Source organism: Myxocyprinus asiaticus, chromosome 22 (assembly GCF_019703515.2).
Source record: "Myxocyprinus asiaticus isolate MX2 ecotype Aquarium Trade chromosome 22, UBuf_Myxa_2, whole genome shotgun sequence".
Classification (NCBI taxonomy): domain Eukaryota; kingdom Metazoa; phylum Chordata; class Actinopteri; order Cypriniformes; family Catostomidae; genus Myxocyprinus; species Myxocyprinus asiaticus.
The window spans coordinates 640001-662500 of NC_059365.1; the positions used below are offsets into that span (position 1 = coordinate 640001).

Genomic DNA, 22500 nt, shown 5'->3' on the forward strand with positions numbered 1-22500 from the left:
TGTTCTCTTTTGGTACTCAAGAAACTTTTCTTATTATTAGCATAGTTGAACATGGTTGTGTTTCTTCCTGAAATGAAGTATGGACATCAACATGCAGTGTCTTTTTTCAGTTGCTGAAGTATTGAGTACACTTATATTTCTTACATGTCACTTTACAGTTGAAAATTACATTTTGGTATTAAAGGGGTAGTTCATCCAAAAATGAAAATTCTCTCATCATTTACTCACCCTCATTTCATCCCAGATGTGTATAACTTTCTTTCTTCTGCAGAACACAAATGAAGATTTTTAGAAGAATATTTCAGCTCTGTAGGTCCATACAATGCAAGTGAATGGTGACCAGAACTTTGAAGCTCCAAAAAGCACATAAAGGAAGCATAAAAGTCATCCATAAGACTCCGGTGGATTAATCCACGTTTTATGACATGATCTAACCTGTTTGGGGTGAGAACAGACCAAAATATAATATATAATATCTAGCAATCTCAGCATGCATTAAGCACTAAGAAGTGTAATAAAGCTTAAAATCATGATTGTGCCTAGAGATTGCAATGACAAGATATACAGTGAAAAAGGAGTTATTTTTAGTCAGTTTTCACCCAAAACCGATTGGATCACTTCTGAAGACATGGATTAAACCACTGGAGTTTTATGGATTACTTTTATGCTGCTTTTATGTTTTTTATTTTTTGAGCTTCAAAGTTTTGGTCATCATTCACTTGCTGAAATGTTCTTTTAAAAATCTTTGTTTCTGTTCAGCAGAAGAAAGAAAGTCTTGCTCACTGGGGTTCTAAATAAAATTATTATTTAATGTTTTATTTTTATACACAATTTATAATCATATTTAATCAAACTACACAATGATGACTAAGACTTTATAGCGCTATACAAATAAAAATGACTTCATTGCTTCAATGAATCCTTGGTGAATAAAATTATCAATTTCCTTCCGTAACACCAATTTCATAGTGTTTCCAAACTTTTTCCAAATGGTAGTGTATATACATAACAATATACATGTACTGTATGTATGTATCAGGGTCAGAAATTAGAGGGGGCTTGTGGCAAAAATGTCACCAAAAATAACAAAAATGCCCCCGAAATTCAAAATGTAGGGACAACAAAATGCCCCCTGGTTCATCTTCTTCCAACCTACAGACAGAAATTAAAATCTGCTAAGCCTGTATTAAGGAGTGTAAAGAGATGGACCAATGAAGCAGAGCTGGAACTACAAGCCTGCTTCGATTGTACAGACTGGAGTGTTTTTGAGGCTGCAGCCACAGACATGGACGAGCTCACAGATACTGTTACATCATATATCAGTTTCTGTGAGGATATGTGCATTCCTACTAGGACTTATTTAACAACGACAAACCATGGCTTAGAGCAGAGCTCAGGCAGCTTCGTCAGGCCAAAGAGGATGCTTACAGAGTTGGGGATAAAGTCTTGTACAATCAGGCCAGGAACACACTGAATAAGGGAATCAGAGTGGCTAAAAGAAGATACTCTGAGAAGCTGAAAAACAAGTTGTCAGCTAACGACCCTGCATCAGTGTGGAGAGGCCTGAAAGACATTACTAACTACAAGACACCATCCCCAAATACTGTAGGGAACCAACAACTGGCTGACGACCTGAATGTGTTTTACTGTAGATTTGAAAAGGCCCAATCTCACACCCCACACCCACTCTGACCTTCACATCACACAAACACCAACACCTCCTGCAACCGGGACTTCCGGAAACAAAAGACAAGGAAAGCACAGGGCCCAGATGGTGTTTCACCCACTTGCCTAAAATCCTGTGCTAACCAGCTGGCCCCCATCTTCACACAGATCTTCAATAGATCATTGGAGCAGTGTGAAGTTCCCTGCTGCTTCAAATGCTCCACCATCAGTCCGGTCCCAAAGAAACCCAAATCACAGGACTTAATGACTACAAACCTGTCGCCCTGAAGTCTGTGGTCATGAAATCATTTGAGAGACTGGTGTTGGCCCACCCGAAGAACATCACTGGACCCTTTCTAGATCCCCTTCAATTTGCTTATCGAGCAAACATGTCTGTGGATGATGCAGTCAACATGGGATTGCATCATATCCTGCAACATCTGGACAGACCAGCGACACATGCAAGGATCCTTTTTGTGGACTTCAGTTCGGCTTTCAATACCATCATCCCAGCTATACTCAAGTATAAATTACACCAACTCTCTGTTCCCATGTCTATCTGTCAGTGGATTACCAGCTTTCTGATGGACAGGCAGCAGCTTGTGAGACAGGGGAAACTCACTTCCAGCACCTGTACAATCAGCACTGGTGCCCCCCAGGGATGTGTGCTCTCCCCACTACTCTTCTCCCTCTACACCAATGACTGCATCGCCAAGGACCCCTCTGTCAAGCTCCTGAAGTTTGCAGATGACACCACTGTCATCGGCCTCATCCTCATCAAAACGGTGGAGATGATTGTGGACTTTAGGAGGAACCCCCCAACACTGACCCCCCTCACCATTCTAAACAGCACTGTGGCAGCAGTGGAGTCATTCAGGTTCCTGGGCACTACCATCTCACAGGACCTGAAGTGGGAGACCCACATTGACTCCATTGTGAAAAAGGCCCAGCAGAGGTTGTACTTCCTTCACCAGCTGAGGAAGTTCAACCTGCCACAGGCGCTGCTGATACAGTTCTACTCAACAGTCATTGAGTCTGTCCTCTGCACTTCAATAACTGTCTGGTTTGGTTCAGCTATGAAATCAGACATCAGAAGACTACAAAGGACAGTTTGGACTGCTGAAAGGATTATTGATTGCCCCCTGCACCCCTTCAAGAACTATACACTTCCAGAGTGAGGAAAAGGGCTGGTAAAATCACTCTGGACCCCACTCACCCTGCCCACTACCTTTTTGAACTGTTGCAAGTTGAAAGTATTTTAAATAAAATGGACTGAATGATTGTGTTTAAAAAACAAAATAAAATAAAAAATGTCTCAGGGGTAAATATTGCCTTATGCATACCAGGATCAGAACTTACCTTTTTATTATATGTACACACACAGTAACACACCACACACCTTAAAAGAATCTCTTCAAATAATGCAGCCTTAAAACCATAAGGAGTTGGACATACATCGTTAGTAATACTCTACAACGATAATACTCAAACTCCTTTACAACAACATTAACATTCAAACCTCTGTGCAATGTGTTCATACGCCAACCCATCATGGTACAACAACATTACTATGTTAACTCCTGTACAAAAGCCCACACAACTGATTACATTCATGAAATTAAAAACGTTCTCAATAAAAATAATTCCTGACAGACCTCATTCACTTTTGCTACAAATCCTGTAATGTTTCTGAAGGTAAATATTTTGCTAAAAGCTATTGTTACCAAATATAGAGCACGGATTGCTGGAACACAGTTATTTAAGATCTCTGCTAACCGTCCGGTTTAACGTACAGAACACAGAAGTGTTATTCTGCTCGCAACCTGAACGTCACCATGAGAGTACAACACACTTACACAAGTGCCCTCATAGACACATTAGAAAAACAGTGACAGTGTAATGGAGTGTAAACTCGACACCTCTTAAACTGCACCGCAGCGGGTGTGCAAGCTTGAGACGTGTGTGTCCAGAGCGCCACGGCTGCGGGGGGCCGTGTGTGTGTCAGGGGCCATTTTTCTACCTTAATCTAATCTAAACCAGCATGTCCCGTCGCCCTGAGTCACTGAAGAACAACACCAGTGGATACACACTAATCTCTCTCTCTCTCTGTGGTTATCAAATGCTGGTCTATCATACAGGTCTTGTGGTCTGCTTCTCCTCACAATATCTCCACTGCAGGATGAATCAAGTGTTTATGTGTGAGATAACATGACGAATCGTGGGTCGTGGTGTGTGTGAGATAGTGTGATGGATCATTAGCAGTTGAGAGTGATGGCTACTCCTCGTCCCTTTCACCGCCGCTGTTTACTTAAACTGCCGCCACTCAGGAGTCCTGCACACACTCAACCAGCTCACACACTGTCACAAACATACATGCAAATAAGTCACAACATGAATCAAAAGTACTGATGGGTTTCTCTGCTGAGTCTCAGTTCCTTCTGCTGTTCTGATTCTTCAGTCTCACAAAGAGAATTACACACTTATTGTATTTCATACACAATATCTACACCCAGTGTTAATCTCGTCAGCAAAATTACAAATGGAAATCATCACTGAAGATGGTTTTTTTTGTCAATAATAACACGTGCCTGGGTAGCTCAGTGGTAAAATACGCTGGCTACCACCCCTGGAGTTCGCTAGTTCGAATCCAGGGCGTGCTGAGTGACTCCAGCCAGGTCTCCTAAGCAACCAAATTGGCCCGGTTGCTAGGGAGGGTAGAGTCACATGGGGTAACCTCTTCGTGATCGCTATAATGTGGTTCGTTCTCAGTGGGGCACGTGGTGAGTTGAGCGTGCAACGTGGCAACGTGCTCAACAAGCCACGTGATAAGATGCACGGATTGACAATCTCAGATGCGGAGGCAACTGGGATTCGTTCTCCACCACCTGGGCTGAGGCGAATCACTACGCCACCACGAGGACTTAAAAGCACATTGGGAATTGGCCATTCCAAACTGGGAGAAAAGGAAAAAAAAAACATACTGTTGACGAAAATGACGACATTTTTTTACTGCACATTATTAACAGTGCACAAACTGAAGAAGAAGCAACTAGAGAGAACTGACTGATCTAATCCAATAATCCAGTATTTTGTAATACCCGGCTTGTGCTGCGTGTGTAAAACACGTGCTTAAACATGTCATATTTATACATGAGATTAATCACTATATCCATAACATATATGATATATTACAACTTACATCTGAACAGACATTTTACCAACGAACAGGTGAATGTCAACTAAATTGAGTGCTAGTCAGAATGCGTAACTTGCGTTGTGAATATTCTGTTTCCATAAAAACACACTACACATAACGCAATACCTAATCTGGCTAAAACACAGAAAATTCATAATAGTCTCTAAAGCATAAAAACATTTTTTTTAATACAGTTAAATAGTAACTAATACTTTAGCAAATACAGTAAATTGTATGCTATTATTTCAGCTCAGGTTTTTTTCACAACAAGGACAGTTATTTGTTTTCTTTTACGTTTGATACATGTATAGATTAATAATATTTATTCATTTTTTTTAAATGTTTGAATATTTGATTAAAGTTTGGTCTGTTACAGTTTGACACACGTTTTGTCATTTTGCACATTATCATCAACACAAATATTACATTTTCTTGACTAAAATTATATGCAATTTAGACTAAATTTAATGAACATTTTCATCAAAAGACTAAAACAAAAACAAACCAAATGCTGTTGTTTCACACTGCATCAGCTTGAGTTTGCGCTGCATGTCATCTCAGAATGTTTAAAAACAGGGACCTGTATCACCTGTAAGCCTGAGGCGATAACACCCATTTAAATTATTGTTAATAAAATTGACTTTGTGTAAAATTATTTAGATTTTCTAAAATTAACCCATTCAAAGTTAGAACTGCAACAACTGCATAGACATATGGGTATAAACTATTTTTTTTTATTTTTATAATATATTAGATTATATACATTTAAATACATAAAATTCAAAGCAATCGATTCACACATATGATAATTGTAAAAAATATATCTTTATTTTCAGGGGGAGGGGAAAAAATAGGCTGGAGTTGAGAAGCAGAGTGACAAATAGAAATGGGGGGTCTGACGACTGAAGCACGTGATGCAACATGATGCTGCAATGGGTGCTACAATTTCTAGACTAATGCAAACAATTCTGTTCCGACACATCATGACGCTCAAGTCTAACAGCATTTAGTTATAATAGAAGCATCACTACTGTCAGTTACAGATGTGTGTGTGTGTGTGTGTCAGTCTATAGCAGAGTGAACAGATGTGTGTGTTCTGCAATATCACAGCGAGAGCTTCTGACAACACATACAAACATTTAACATAGCGAGCAACTGCCAGCTAGTAAACTTCACATAACACCATTAATGGCCAGCAGAAGAGAGCAGAGAATTTGAGCAGAGTTAAAGAGCTTCCTGCTGTTTCTTTTCCATTAGAGTCGAGAGGTCAAAGGTTAAAGCTCGCTGATGTGCAGTTGTTAAGTGGTTGTGCTGAGGTGTAAATACAGAACAGTCAGTTCACGTCAACACTCGTTTACTCTAATCCAGCGCAGATCTACACACACATTACTGACTCACTCAAACCCAATATTGTCATTAACACAACACACTCTCATTTACATGTGTACAAACATCCTGCTGAAAGACTCTGTGCTGAAACTCTGTGCTGGACAGATGAAAGAGTTTGAATTGACAAGACTGTGGAACTGATAGAGGACTGTTCTTGGCCATTAAAAGACTGTGCTTAGCTCAAAAAAGGCTGTATTGGACTGGTAAAAGACTGCTGAACTGATAAAAGACTGCCAGGCTTATAAAAGACTGTGCTGACCTAAAACAAAAGACTATACTGTAATGAAAAAGGACTGTGCTAAACTTATAAAAGATTGTGCTAAACTTATAAAAGACTGTGCTGAACAGAAAAAAGTCTGTGTTGAACTAATAAAAGACTGTGCCGAACTGATAAAAGACTGTGCTGAACTGATAAAAAGACTGTGCTGAACTGATAAAAGACTGTGCTGAACTGATAAAAAGACTGTGCTGAACTGATAAAAGTCTGTTGATCTGAAAAAAGACTGTATTGGGCTGATAAAAGACTGCTAAACTGATAAAAGACTGCTGGGCTTATAAAAGACTGTGCTGGGATGAAATAAAACTGTGCTAGGATGATAAAAGAATGTGTTGAACTGATAAAAGTGCGTTGGGCTGATAAAAGTCTGTGCTGAACTGATAAAAGATTATTCTTTGCTGATAAAAGTCTGTGCCGGGTTGACAAAAGTCGGCTGAACTAATAAAAGACTGTGCTGGGCTGATAAAAGACTGTGCTGGGCTGATAAAGTGCTGGGCTGATAAAAGACTGTGCTGGGCTGATAAAAGATTACACTTGGCTAACAGAAGTCTGTGCTGGGCTGATAAAAGACTGTGCTGGGCTGATAAAGTGCTGGGCTGATAAAAGATTACACTTGGCTAATAGAAGTCTGTGCTGGGCTGATAAAAGACTATGCTGGGCTGATAAAGTGCTGGGCTGATAAAAGATTACACTTGGCTAATAGAAGTCTGTGTTGGGCTGATAAAAGATTACACTTGGCTAATAGAAGTCTGTGCTGGGCTGATAAAAGACTGTGCTGGGCTGATAAAAGACTGTGCTAGGCTGATAAAGTGCTGGTCTGATAAAAGACTGTGCTAGGCTGATAAAAGATTACACTTGGCTGATAGAAGTCTGTGCTGGGCTTATAAAAGACTGTGCTGGGCTGATAAAAGATTACACTTGGCTAATAGAAGTCTGTGCTGGGCTTATAAAAGACTGTGCTGGGCTGATAAAAGATTACACTTGGCTAATAGAAGTCTGTGCTGGGCTGATAAAAGACTGTGCTGGGCTGATAAAGTGCTGGGCTGATAAAAGACTGTGCTGGGCTGATAAAAGATTACACTTGGCTAATAGAAGTCTGTGCTGGGCTGATAAAAGATTACACTTGGCTAATAGAAGTCTGTGCTGGGCTGATAAAAGACTGTGCTGGGCTGATAAAGTGCTGGGCTGATAAAAGACTGTGCTGGGCTGATAAAAGATTACACTTGGCTAATAGAAGTCTGTGCTGGGCTGATAAAAGATTACACTTGGCTAATAGAAGTCTGTGCTGGGCTTATAAAAGTCTGTGCTGGGCTGATAAAAGATTACACTTGGCTAATAGAAGTCTGTGCTGGGCTTATAAAAGACTGTGCTGGGCTGATAAAAGATTACACTTGGCTAATAGAAGTCTGTGCTGGGCTGATAAAAGACTGTGCTGGGCTGATAAAGTGCTGGGCTGATAAAAGACTGTGCTGGGCTGATAAAAGATTACACTTGGCTAATAGAAGTCTGTGCTGGGCTGATAAAAGATTACACTTGGCTAATAGAAGTCTGTGCTGGGCTGATAAAAGACTGTGCTGGGCTGATAAAGTGCTGGGCTGATAAAGTGCTGGGCTGATAAAAGACTGCTGGGCTGATAAAGTGCTGGGCTGATAAAAGATTACACTTGGCTAATAGAAGTCTGTGCTGGGCTGATAAAAGATTACACTTGGCTAATAGAAGTCTGTGCTGGGCTGATAAAAGACTGTGCTGGGCTGATAAAGTGCTGGGCTTATAAAAGATTACACTTGGCTAATAGAGGTCTGTGCTGGGCTGATAAAAGTTTACACTTGGCTAATAGAAGTCTGTGCTGGGATGATAAAAGAATGTGCTGGGCTGATAAAAGACTGTGCTGGGCTGATGAAAGACACATAAAAAAGATGCTGAATCTCTGCACTAAAATGGTACAAAACTGTGCAGAATCTCTGTGCCGAGCTATAAAAAAATTAAAAAATTAAAAAAAAGACAGCGTAGAATAGTGATTTTGGTGAATAGTATGTGCTGGGCTTATAAAAGATGTTTTAACTGATAAAAGTTTGTGCTGAGCTATTAAAAAACTGTGGTAAGCTGATAAAAGACTGCTAAATCACTGTGCTGAGTTAAAAGACAGTGTTGAATCTTTGTGTAAAGATCATATTTGTGCTTGAGGAAGATAAAGAGTTCAAATGACATCTTACTCACTGTTCCCTAATCTGAGGCAGTGCAAGATATGTGTTTGTGTCTTTTGTGTTTTTGAGTGTACTTATGATGGAAATGTGTGTGAAATAATGGTGTATACATTACATGCACATGTCAATGAATGTGTGTGTGTGTGTGTGTGTGTGTGTGTGTCATACAGTTTTATAGGCTCTCAGGAGTGTTAAAAGCCAACAAAAGCCCCAGTACCAAAGAGGCCACACAAGATGCACACACACACACACACGTTTAAAAAATACACATTAACACAAACAAAACACAATATCAAAGACACATTCTTTTCTCCTGTACCGGTAAAAACACATGCACACACACACAGAGTTTCATACAAGCACACGTGTTGTGTAGACAGACGGCAGCTCTCGTGTATGTGTGTGTGTGGTGTGTAATGGTCCGTGAGGTACCACACAGGTTGTCAATGGATGATAGTCTCAGCAGCATGTGCATCAATATTTACACAACGACTGAACCACACATGACATACAGTTTCCACACACATGCCATTGAAAGAGTCACATGACCCTCAACCTGGGCTCTGCTTGGTGGAACACAAAATATTTTAGGCAGAATGTTAGGATCTGACAATCTCAGTCTCCATTTACATTCATTGTATCTTTTTCCCATACTATGAAAGTAAATAGTGACTGAGGCTGTCATTCCACAGAACATCTTCTTTAGTGTTCCCTTCAGGGTGAACCATCCCTTTAATTAAAGCTGTGTGGTTCGATCTTGATCAGGGACATAAATATTTGCCCTGACAATGATTCGATTTGATCACAATTCTAGATGAAGCGATCAACCATGAAATTTGAACGACTTGGTTATATTAGATTAGATTATAACACAACAATTTAGATCAGTCAAAAAAATATTAACTTCAAATAAGAGACGTGCAGAAAGTCATGTGTGTGTTAATAAAAGCATTCAGACAGACAGACAGACAGACAGACAGAGACTGGTGAAAGTGGTGAGTGATGATTACAGGTTAACAGATCTGAACTCAGTCGTCACCAAAACAAACCCGAGAGACAGACAGAGAGAGCAGAACTCCCTAACACAACGTGAGTGTCTCTCTCTCTCACACACTCATTGTATGTGTGTGTGTGTTTGTATGTGTGTGTGTGTTTGTGTGTGTGTGTGTGTGTTTGTATGTGTGAGTGTGTGAGAGAGAGAGAGAGAGCGTGTGTGTGTGTGTGTGTGTGTGTATGTGTGTGTGTTTGTATGTGTGAGTGAGTGTCGGTTTGTATGTGTGAGTGTGTGTTTGTATGTGTTAGTGAGTGTGTGTTTGTATGTGTGAGTGTGTGTGTGTGTTTGTATGTGTGAGTGTGTGTATGTGTGTGTGTGTGTGTGTTTGTATGTGTGAGTGAGTGTGTGTGTGTGTTTGTATGTGTGAGTGAGTGTCGGTTTGTATGTGTGAGTGTGTGTTTGTATGTGTTAGTGAGTGTGTGTTTGTATGTGTGAGTGTGTGTGTGTGTTTGTATGTGTGAGTGTGTGTATGTGTGTGTGTGTGTGTGTGTTTGTATGTGTGAGTGAGTGTGTGTGTGTGTTTGTATGTGTGAGTGAGTGTGTGTGTGTGTGTGTGAGTGTGTGTTTGTATGTGTGAGTGTGTGTTTGTATGTGTGAGTGTGTGTATGTGTGTGTGTTTGTATGTGTGAGTGTGAGTGTGTGTATGTGTGTGTGTGTGTTTGTATGTGTGAGTGTGTGTGTTTGTATGTGTGAGTGTGTGTGTGCATGTGTGTGTGTGTTTGTATGTGTGAGTGTGTGTGTGCATGTGTGTGTGTGTTTGTATGTGTGAGTGAGTGTGTGTGTGGGTGTGTGTGAGTATGTGTGTGTGTTTGTATGTGTGAGTGTGTGTGTGAGTGTGCATTTGTGTGTTTGTATGTGTGAGTGTGTGTGTGTGTGTGTGTGAGAGAGAGAGAGTGTGTGTGTGTATGTGTGTGTACTCACTCTTGTTTCCGATCAGTGATATGGCAGGTTGTGTGTTGGACTCTTCATTGGCTTTTCTCACCATGTTTAGCCAGTCTTCAAGATTCTCAAAACTCTGAGAATTAGTGATGTCATACACCAGGAGCACGCCCTACACACACACACACACACACACACACTTTAACAACAGTATGTGTAGTCCATCACAAACATTCACTTCTACTGTCTATCACTATTGTCGTTTTAATGTGTGTGTTACCTGTGCTCTGTATATGTACTTGTCAAGCATCTTTCCTCCAATGGTTTGTCCTTCAATGTCCCAAACCTGCAGCATCACATTTAGATTTACTGTAAACACAGAAAAAAACTCTTACATATGAAGAAAAACACCAATGACTTTTTATGCAGAAGCAACAATATTAGCAGTACTACAATAATAAATTCCAAGAGTAAACCAGAGTACAGCAGAAGCTAGAACAGAAGAGTAAATGTAGTAAGAGTCAAGAAAAGCAGACAAATAATCAAGAGCTGATGTTTGTTCATCAGAGCAATAGAGAATTCTTAGTGTATCCCATGAGTAAAGCTCGAACCATCAGATTAATCTGTGTAGAAGTGAACAATTACACAAAAAACAAAACAATGCAAGTAACATGCAACTTTATGTTTCAACCACAGATGTCAACAGAGAGCACAGAATTCTGTAATGTAGCTTTAAGTTATATAATCTAATATTGATTGAAAATAATAATAATAATAATAATAAAATAAAAACATTTCCTCTGTAATGGCACATTTTAGGGCCCAAGCACTGAAAGTGCAGAGGCCCTATTGTTCTTTTAAGGAGTATTCTTCTTCTTCTTTTCAAGGTTTTTGGTAATTTTGGGGTACTTAACATGCGTGAAAACTCTTGAAAGTTTGCACACACATCAGAGTCGTCGGTGTGATTTCCCCAAGAGGAAATTGGACATTTTGGATTGTTTGAAAAATGCAAGCTCTGGAATTTGAAATATTCCTCCTAGGAATTTCATGTTACAGGTACCAAATGTGGGCATCATTGACAATGCTAAATTGCAAATGGATTTTTGATATATCAAACGGTGTTGCCATGGCGACATGATAAAGTAACATCAAAAAATGGGAAAAAGTGTCTCATATCTTCTGTGTGCATCATGTGATTTACATCAATATTGAGCCGTATGTTTGGCCTTGCGGGTTGATCACATTGATATGGCTATTGTGTGTCATGGTCGTAGCACCACCGACTTTTGGAAGGAAGTGTGGCGCTTTTAACAGACTTTGAAATATCCCTCTTATGTTTACCTGAATTGCTTCAATTTTTTTTAGAATAATGTCAAGACAGTGCAGATTTCAAATTCTGAAGGGATTCTTGATATCTTAAATAGTGTTGCTATGGCAATGCATTAAATGTCATTATTTCTTTTTATGTATATTCACGTTTTTCAGGTACTTGGCATGCTTGAATTTTCATGATATTTTGCACAAACATCAGAGTTGTTGGCCATTAGGCCTGGGCAAAAGTTAACACATTGGCGTGGCCTGCGAGGTCTGTAGCGCCACATTTTGACAAAAGTGGTGGGGTCAGTTTCTTCTACAGTCACCAAACTTGCTACATATATTGTTCTCATCAAGCTGGACAACTTTCAATATTACAGTCATTAGCTCCGCCCAACAGGAAGTTGGCCACTTTTTTTTTTAATTGCAGGCCCTGAACTTTTGAATACTCCTCCTAGGGGATTCATGAGACTGTCACCACATTTAGACAACATTATACCAAGACATTGAAGATGCTAAATTGTGAACAGATTTTTGATATATAGAACGGTGTTGTCATGGCAAGGCATTAAATTAATGGCGAAAATAGGAAACAGGAAGTGTCTAATATCTTCTGTGTGCAATGTGTGATTTAGTTTAAAATTGAGATGTATGTTTAGTCTTGGGGGCTAATCACATGGATGTGACTATTTTGGGTCATGGTCATAGCGCCACCACCTGGCAGCAGGAAGTGTGGCTCTTACAACAGACTTTAAAATAGTCCTCTTATATTTACCCAAATTACTTCTAAATTGTTTAGAATAATATCAAATGCCAAATGCATGTGTCCACCTTGCATCGTTTTCCAAAAGCCACTGGGTGGAAATGGGCCCATGGTGCTAGGGCCCGTCATCGTTGCTTGCAGATATATTTGTTTAAATTGTACTGCGATTTCTTTTGTATTGCGTTGTTTCTTTTCATGAACAATAGCAGTGTTGGTGAACCTATTTTGAAACTGTATATTCTCAAGCTAATCATAACTAACATTAGTTCAACTACAGTTGAGACACACTTTTAAAAAAGTAGATAACTACACTACAAGTTACTAATAAAAAGTAGCTAACTACACTGAAGCTATTTAAAGAAGAAAATATTTTTAGTTACAATCATATAACAAACAGATGATATTATTAAATTCTGCCATCAGAATTTCTGGTTTAATTGAATAATATCACCTGGTATATTTACTTAGAGTGGCATTCCCTTATGAAAATTAACCATTTTACTACAGTTACCATAGTTTAACCATTGTATTGAAGTAAAGCCATAGTAACCATAAAAAGAACCATGGTTACTACAATATTACTATAGTAAAACCATGGTTAATTGTATCAAAACCACGATTTCTGCAACAAAAAAAAACATGGTTATTACAGTCATCGTTACTGCAATGTTCCTATAGTGTACAGGAGGTGGAAAACTTGAGTGGATGCTCATAAACAATGCAGTGTGAACAAATATCAGAACACAAAATACACAACAGACGCATGTACAGTATGTACAATATTAACATATTGACATATGAAATATACTGAAATATGAGAAAAAAATCATGTTTCAAGTTTTTTTTATTAATAAAATGCTTTTAAAAGATCAAATGAATTGTTTCAACTATATGTCACAAAAAAAGTTTTATTTAAAAAAAAAATTCAATTTTTACTTTTTGCTGAATAATGAAAAGTTACACTTTAATCTGAATGAACTTTTTGTCACTAGGGCTACATTGTTCTGTTATTTTCTGTTACATCAATACATAAATCATTTTAATAATGCCTATATACTTGTAAAACATCCAAATATAGAATAAATAATAAGTGAGAGTCCTGCAGGAGCAATGTTAATATATAATAACTCACCCAAATAATACATTTTCTGACATCTTGTACTCACCCTCCTCGTTCAAAATGAGTATGACTTTTTATATCCATGAAACACAAGAATGAGGGATCGTGATTGTGACACTGAAAAGAGACACTATTGTGAAAATAGCTGAACAACTGTCATGCTAACATGTGAAGTTAGTAGTGTCACTAATTTTAGTTAGTTACTCCTCAGCACTGAACAATAGTGAACATGAATCAAACATAGGCTCCAATTTCTCTCTCTCACAGCGTTACAGTCAATAAAGTCAGACTATACAGCGGTATGTATACACAGACAAGTCTGAATCACACGTATGTGTGTGTTCATCTCACACTCCTCTTCACATGCTTCTATAAAGATCTTTTCTTTATTTATTCTATAATTTAATCTTTACGGTAAGTGACTGGCACATTCTGCCAGCGTACACTGAATGTGCTGACGCAGTTAAAGTTAGAATGTGTATGTGTCTCTTTCTCAAACACACACAAACACACACGAGTGGGGTTCTTATGGTCCATGAGAGCGTAAAAACAGAACGGGCCCAGCATGAGAACAGACCTGAAAATAACCAGTCAGAGGGGAAAGTGAGGAGCACATTTCATACGTCCAAAACAGTTTTGTGCAGCAGACACAATAAACAGACCATCTGTGTTCATGTCATTCCTGCTATGCAGTACCTTTAAAAAAAAAAATGAATATAATATTTATGCATATGCAAATGCTTTTATCCAACGTGACTTACTTTTATACATTTTATTTGTCTATTCTCTGGGAACTGAACCCAAATATGAATCATTTATTCACCCTCATGTCAATTCAAACCTGTATGCCTTTTCTGTCTTCTGTGGAACACAATGGAAATAATTTAATGATCATTTAACGTCAAGAACCAATGAGTTTGCGACATGACATCATCACGCTTGGAATGAACCAATGAGTTTAGACGTTTTCAACGTAGCCGCCATATTGGATTCAGTGCTGCTGTTTACATACTTTATTAATTATTTGATTTGAGTGTAAATATCAACTTGAATTACGTCCAGTTCATCACGAGTCACTATGTACTCCCATTTTTAAATAATTTATTTTTGTGTTACACAGATGAAAGAAAGTCAAATGGTTTTGGAATGACATGAGGCTGAGTAAATGATTTTTTTTTTTTGCCCTAACTTTGTTCTGTTCACCCCGTCTCCCTCCAAATAGTCTTATTTTATTCCACAAGATGGCAGGAAGTACTAGAAAAAAACATTTTTCTTCTATCACCTTCCATCACAATATACAGATCTGAAATGTAGGTGGCGCTCTAACACATTTTATCCCTCACAGATGTGCTCGTCCATAGACATTCAGTCTAATGTTCAGTTCAAGCACCACCCTCATTATTTCATTGAATATCTCGTGTCAGGGTTCAGCCACTTCAGTTGGTTGCATTTTTATTGTCTCTGTGGCTGAGCCCTGACTCTCATGTTTTGTGTCTTGTCTAGTCTGCGTCTGTGTTGAACACATGGCTCAGTGCTATACGCCTGGACAATCAATCTATCTTTTTGTCTCTATGTGGGCCCACGGCTTCAGTTTCAGTTTCCTTGCCGTGCACTCTTCTGTCTGTTTTGTGTTTCATGTTCGGAGCATGGTGTCTGGGTCCTGACTCTCCTGTCCTGTCCGGTTTCGGTTCTGGTGTCGGGATCCGAAAACACTTGTGCTCCATGTCTTGTTTTTCTCTGGAAAAGGACAGAACACAAACGGGCATCCACAACGGATACGCCAACACAAGAGTGACCGACCATGGAGCATAAGTGTCCGGATCCTGACACCAGAACTGAAACCAAACTAGACAGGAGATTCAGGACCCAGACACCACGAGTTTCTAGAGAAAGCTGTTTCTTTTTTGCCATTTTTGACCTAATATTGATCTTAAGACATGCCAGTCTATTGCATACTGTGGCAACTCAAAAACAAACACAAAGACAATGTTAATCTTCATTTAATGAACCAAATATCTTTCAGCTGTGTTTGATATAATGGCAAGTGATTTTCTAGTACCAAATGATCAATTTAGCATGATTACTCAAGGATAAGGTGTTGGAGTGATGGCTGCTGTCTAGATCTGATCAAAAATGACTTTTTTCAAATAGTGATGGTGCTGTTTTTTACATCAGTAATGTCCTGACTATACTTTGTGATCAGTTGAATGCCACTTTGGTGAATTAAAGAACCAATTTCCTTCCGAAACAGCAAAATCTGTACATTATTCCAAACTTTTGGCTGCCAGTGTATAATATTTTATCATTAATAATCGATAACATATTTTTCTGATGATTTTTTAATTAAGCTTTTCCTGCTGGATGGCATATTTTGTTCTGGACATCTAAGATATAACATTGGATTATTCACACAAGCAAGCTCACAGACAAGTAAACCATGGCACATTTTTTTTAGAAGACTTCCTTAGGTAAAAACAGATTTAAAGTGTTTGGCTATTTGGGGTTTATAGCTGAAGTTATCGGCGCATAAAGAGACGCCTGTGGGTCCAGAGAGTTGAAGAGGGTAATTGACTAAAACTTCATTATTCACAACAAAGAAAACAGGATGTTCACTATGTTTACGTCACCTTTGTTCAGTTAACTGTGACATTGTGATGAAGGAAAACTAACTAATATGACTTCCATCTTTACAAGTTTACATTTTTTACCAATATATTAAGACAGACATGAAAATTGCAATTAACTGCAATTCAAATTACACTTGAAATTATAAAATCTTTTAAACAATTACATAATGCAACATTTCGTAATGTCTAAATGTATTAAAATTGGTCATTTTATATTGGTTTGTAATTTGATAAATCTGTTTGTCAGTGAGAAGTGGAAAGTGTTTTGAGTCTAGAGATTTGATTTCACATATGAAAAATGTGATTAAACGTTTAAACGTAACATTCTGACTTACTGCCATACAGTACGTCACACACACACACACACACACACACACACAGAGAGAGTTTATCTGTTTATTTGTTACACAAATAAAGAGTTAATTTGCCAGTTTATCTGTCCACCGTCAGTGATGTAAAACAGAGGCATATCCTGACCAAATACAGGCTCAGTGATCATAACCTCGCCATAGAAAGGGGGAGACTTAAAAAGTCTTGGCTCCCCAGAGAAAACAGGACATGTGTTCGCTGCCAGAATGGAGAGGTTGAAACAGAGATGCACTTTCTCCTCCACTGTGGAAAATATCAATTCATTAGAAACACATTCTTCACTAAATGCAGTGAATCTATACCTGAAGTATGTGAGCTGCCTGAAATTGATTTCCATATTAGGAGAGAAAGAACACATGGCCCCTACAGCTGCTAAATATGCCACACTCTGCCATAACCTGAGAGAAAGAGCCACTAAACCAAACCTTTATACAGTACTTCATATATTTCATTATATATACTGTATATTACTGTGTATCAGTTACATGTGATTTAAAATATTTACATACAATGCATTTGTTTATTTGTTTGTTAATTATTGTGTTCTAAATATTAACAGTTTAAATCTGTTGATTAATGTTAGTACACATGTTTCTACTCTGTTTGATTTGATTATGACTTATGAATTTGACAACATTGTAACATACAGTCATGCCAATAAAGCAATTGAAAAAGAAAAATAGAGAGAGAGAGACAGACAGAGACAGAGAGAGAGACATAGAGAGACAGAGAGAGAGAGAGAGAGAGAGAGAGATATTGAGAGACAAAGATATATATATATATATATATAGAGAGAGAGAGAGAGAGAGAGAGAGAGAGAGAGAGAGAGAGAGAGAGAGAGAGCTAGAGACAGAGAGCGAAATCACCTTTATTTACAACAAATATGTAACACCAATGTGTTACAACTACAATTTACAGTTCACACACATCAAAGAAAATAAAGAGTCACAACCAAAAAGAAAAAATAGAAAACAAATCAACACCAAAACATTATAAACAAAAATACAATTAAAAAGATAGCAATAAATCTTCATTTTCATTAACTGTACATAACACTTCATTTATAGCCCAAATATTCAGAAACATAGGCAAGCATCCCACTAACTTATAGTACTCATATTCTTTCTTAAGCCTTGATGCCACCAACCCCATAAACAAGGGATCAAAACCACCTTGGCCAAGCAGCTTATTTTTCCTTGTTTTCCAGATTGCCAGTTAGGCAGTTCCAAACAAGAAAGTTTGTAAAACAAAACATTTTTCTGATTAACTGAGTATTTTGGACCCAAAATAAACAGTTGATAAGACAATTCTTCACCCAAAGATGATACCATTGGGTTAAAAAAGAAAACAAACCACCCAAACCTACACATTGCACAAAAAGATGAAAGATAGACTTACTTTCAGAACAGAAAGGACAGCCCACCCCTACATTAGGATTGAGGTGCACCACATGTCTGTTTGTAGCTATCACACCGTGTACAATTCTCCATTGTAAGTCACCTGTCCTCTTATCAATTGGATGTTTGTACAGTGTCTGCCAGCAGCCTTTGGGGGAAAAGATCACTTCCAAAAAATTCAGTCTATTTAGATGAGGTTACTCCAGTCAAAAAATATGCATTGGTTACTTTAATGCAAGTAACATTCAGAACATTTTTACTGGCAGACTCAAAACCATCCAACTGCAGCGTTCTAAACGACAAAATGAGACTCTCCTCTTCCTCCCATTCTCTTGTATCGGCAGTTATCTCTAAGGATGGAAACATGTAATTATACCCAGCTATCCATTCATTTATATGATCTGAGTTATTTACAAAAAGTTGATGATTGGAATTTAGCTCTCCAAGCACTTCGTCAACAAACTGTTTCAGAATCCAGTGAGACTTTATTCCAGCTCTCTCACCCGGGATATCCAAACTAGTGGCCAGAAGACAGCCTAGCTTTACACATCCAGCAGCTATAAAACGAGATGAGAAATGTGTGGCACATGAGTGTCTTGAAGATAAAAAAGGGTTTGAGAACAGTGGCTCCTCAAACAACCAAAAACCAGCAAAAGTGTCAATTGGCCTCGACACAGAAAAAACTTTCCAGACCTCCATAATGGATCTATAAAATGGAGTTAAATCTGTTAAGATTCCAAATTCATTAAAAAAAAAAGGTGTTTATCAAGTCTCATATTGCCTGCCTTCCTTAGCAGTGCAACTGCAGTGTTGAACCAAGCAGTCTCATTTTTGTACAGCAGTCGCTGGGCAGCTTGCAAGCGAAATGCCATAAGTCTAGACTTGATGTCCACTAGACCTTGTCCTCCTTCCTGAACTGGCAAAAAAAGAACAGCCGATCGAACCCAGTGCTGCTCTGACCAACAAAAAAAAAAAATCACTAGCTTCCTTTGTATTTCTTGAACTAGTCCAGCAGGTGTTTGCAGCACAATAAATCAGTGCCATAGAGCAGAAGCTACCAAATTATTATCAACTAAACTCTCCCCCTGTAGGACAACTGTGGTTGCAGCCAATTCCATTTAGATAATCAGGTACATACTCTTTCCAAAACTCCCTCCCAGTTTTGTTTTTGAAACTCATTAGATCCAAGATACATACCTCATATTTTTTATTCCCCTTCTATACCAAATTATGTTGCCTGGCAATTGTGTACAGGTTTCTAGGTCTCCTTGACCTGTCCAGAATGCCCCAGTCTTATTCCAGTTTACTTTTGCTGATAATGCCCTTTCATATAAATCAAGAACTTTAAAACAAAGCTTTTATTATTCTTGTCATTAACAAACACTGTTACATCATCAGCATAGGCAGTTACTATAGCCCTTGAGTTCTGAGGCAATGTTGGTATCAATAAACCATTTAAAGTTCTCCGTATATTAATAAGTAATGGTTCAATGGCAACACTATATAATTGTCCTGACAAAGGGCAACCTTGTTTAATTCCCCTTAGAACTGAAATTGGCCGACTTAGACCACCTCCCACCTTAACCATGCATGAGGTTCCAGTATATAACAGTTGTATCCATTTAATAAAATCTTTACCAAACCCAAAAGCATCAAGTAAATTAAAAAGATACTTGTGATCAACACGATCAAAAGCTTTTTCTTGATCTAAACTAATTAATCCAACTTCTACATCAAACACTTTAAAAATATCTAAAACATCTCTTACCTAGAACAGATTATCCACAATTGACCTGTCTGGAATACAATAGGTTTGATCTTCATGAACTATCAAGTGTAGTTTTTTTTTAAAGTCTATTTGCAAGACATTTAGATAAGATTTTGTAATCTGTCGTCAACAAAGAAACAGGTCTCCAGTTCTTTAATAGAGCCAAGTCTCACCTTTTAGGCAACAAAGTATAGCACATTGACATGTAGTAGGTAAAAATCCTTCCTCGCAGCTTTCACAAAAAACTTCATAAAGGTCCATTCCAATGTGCTTCCAAAATTGTCTATAAAACTCAAGTGTCAACCCATCAATACCAGGAGAGCGACCAAATTTTAACTGTGCAATGGCAGTAGTAAGTTCTTGAAAAGAAAGTTGAGTGTCTAAAGCAGTCTTAGAGTCAGAGTCTATTTGGGGAAGATCCTCAAATATTTGTCTAGCACATTCAGAATCACATAAATCATCTGAGACGAGAGTAAAAATCAACAGCATGACAACGCATTTCTGTGATATTAGTTGTTATCATCCCATCAGGAAGACATAAACATGCCATCTGTTTATGTTGTGCCACTGATCATTCCAAGTAAAAAAAAAAAAAAAAAAGTACTTGGAGCATCCATTTCAGCAACTGACATAAACCGTGCTCTCACCAGAGCTGCCTTCATCCTCTCATTCAAGAAAGAATTCAGTTGAGTTTTTTTGTTGCAGTTTGTTTAGCAAACCATGGTAATTTCTTCTGAGCATTTCAGTCTCTATAGAGTCTATGTCTCTTTCAAGAGCTTGAATGGTTTCTCTTGCACTAATAGTAGAAAATGCTGTATATTGCTGACAAACCATTTTTATCTGAGTTTTTCCAATTTCCCACCATTGTTTTAAATTTTCAAAATCAGTCTTTTTTGCCTTCCAGTGATTCCAGAAAGCCACAAAATGTTCACAGAAAAAAGTGTCTTACAACAGTTTAGCATTAAAATGCCAATGAGAGGATTTTCTTGGGAACTGTGCCATATTTACTGAAATAAAAACCAAATGGTGATCAGAAAACCCCACACGAGAAATGCAACCAGTAACCCTATTATTAAAATTCTTTGAAACATAGATTCTGTCAAGCTGAGCAGCACTGATTCTATTTTCAGATATTTTAACCCAAGTGTATTGTCTCACTATAGGATATTTAACTCTCCACATATCCAAAAGTTCAGCCTCTTTAATTAATCTTGACAGATGGTAAGAAGGCGGCATATGAGGTTTTTCATCAGTATGGTCCACAGAAAAAACATTACTTAATATACTAATGTAACCGTTCATTCCCCACATTTGGTGCATAATTTTATAAGATAGAAAATAGTCCCTTCAATAATAGTTTTAACAAGAACAAGATGGCCATTTACAATTTCTTCTGTTTTCACAATATTAACTCTTTTATCTGATGAAAAAAGGATAGCAATTCCTGTGCTCAGATTTATGGCTAAGTATATACTGACCCTTCCACCACATTCCCCACTCAACTTCATTATCTGCATCACTATGTGTTTCTTGCAATAAGATAACATGTAACCTTTTTTGCTGCATTATTTCAGACACTGAAGTTCGTTTATATCTATCCCTCCCACCATTGAAATCAAGTGAACCCACCCTCAAAGCTTCCATATGTAGGTTTGAAAGGGACAGACAGAAAACAGAGAAAAGCATCAAACATGAAAGAAACACCACGGGATGCATGGCTAATCAAAAAAAGCTTTAATCTTTCTCCTTTTGTCCGCTTTTCTACATTTTCTAATAGTTGTAACATATTTTTTTTAAATGAAACCATTTCTTCCCACTCAACAAATCTAGACCCACAGTTTTTTGAAGAGCAGTCAGCGACCTCTCAAATTTTTCAACATCAGGAAAAAAATCCTTTGTTTACTTGTTTGCCAAGTGTTTCATCTAAAACACAGTTTACTTCTTCTAAGGTATACAAAGAAGAATCCTTAGAGGACATATCTTGAGAAGATACTTCAGGTCCACACTGTGAACCACACTCAAAATCAATGAGAGAGACGTGGCAACATCCCTCACACTACCATCATTGCTTAAGCACATTTCCAGTCTCACTGCTCTTACTAGAACTGGCCACAACATTTACCACATTAACATCCTGCGATTGTTCATCGACACTAATACGGAGTGCATTTTTTTCAATATCCTCATCTTGTTGAAACTCATTCGCACTATTACCTGTGTCATCTGTATCAACATTCTGTACTTGTATATCAGATTTGAACTCAGCTATAGCGGATGGTGCCGCACCACAGCCACTCACCTCAGATGAACCTGCTTTTTCCTCTTGAACCACATTCTCCACCACATCTTCCAAAACGGGAACTGTACACCTATTTTCTGTTTCCCGTTCTCTGTGTGGGCATGCAAGCCTTTTATGCATTCAAAGCACCATAAATTACCAGTTGTTGCATAAACCATGTAACTTCTCCCATCATGACG

The 22500-nt window shown here is 38.1% G+C and overlaps 2 protein-coding genes across 4 annotated transcripts in view; one reads left to right on the forward strand and one right to left on the reverse strand.

Annotated features, from left to right (window-relative positions):
* Nucleotides 1-22500, forward strand: part of nudt6 (nudix (nucleoside diphosphate linked moiety X)-type motif 6) — a 930254-nt gene that overhangs the window by 233910 nt on the left and 673844 nt on the right. The gene's annotated exons all lie outside the window — the stretch shown is intronic.
* LOC127412773 (ras-related protein Rab-28-like) overlaps nucleotides 1-22500 on the reverse strand; it is a 45168-nt gene that overhangs the window by 9678 nt on the left and 12990 nt on the right. For all 3 annotated transcript variants that reach the window (XM_051649411.1, XM_051649413.1, XM_051649412.1), the window contains exons 3-4: nucleotides 10945-11033; nucleotides 10707-10836 (exon numbers count right to left, since the gene is read on the reverse strand). In XM_051649411.1, the coding sequence (XP_051505371.1) occupies nucleotides 10707-10836; nucleotides 10945-11033 (219 nt within the window). The remainder of the gene's footprint in view (nucleotides 1-10706; nucleotides 10837-10944; nucleotides 11034-22500) is intronic.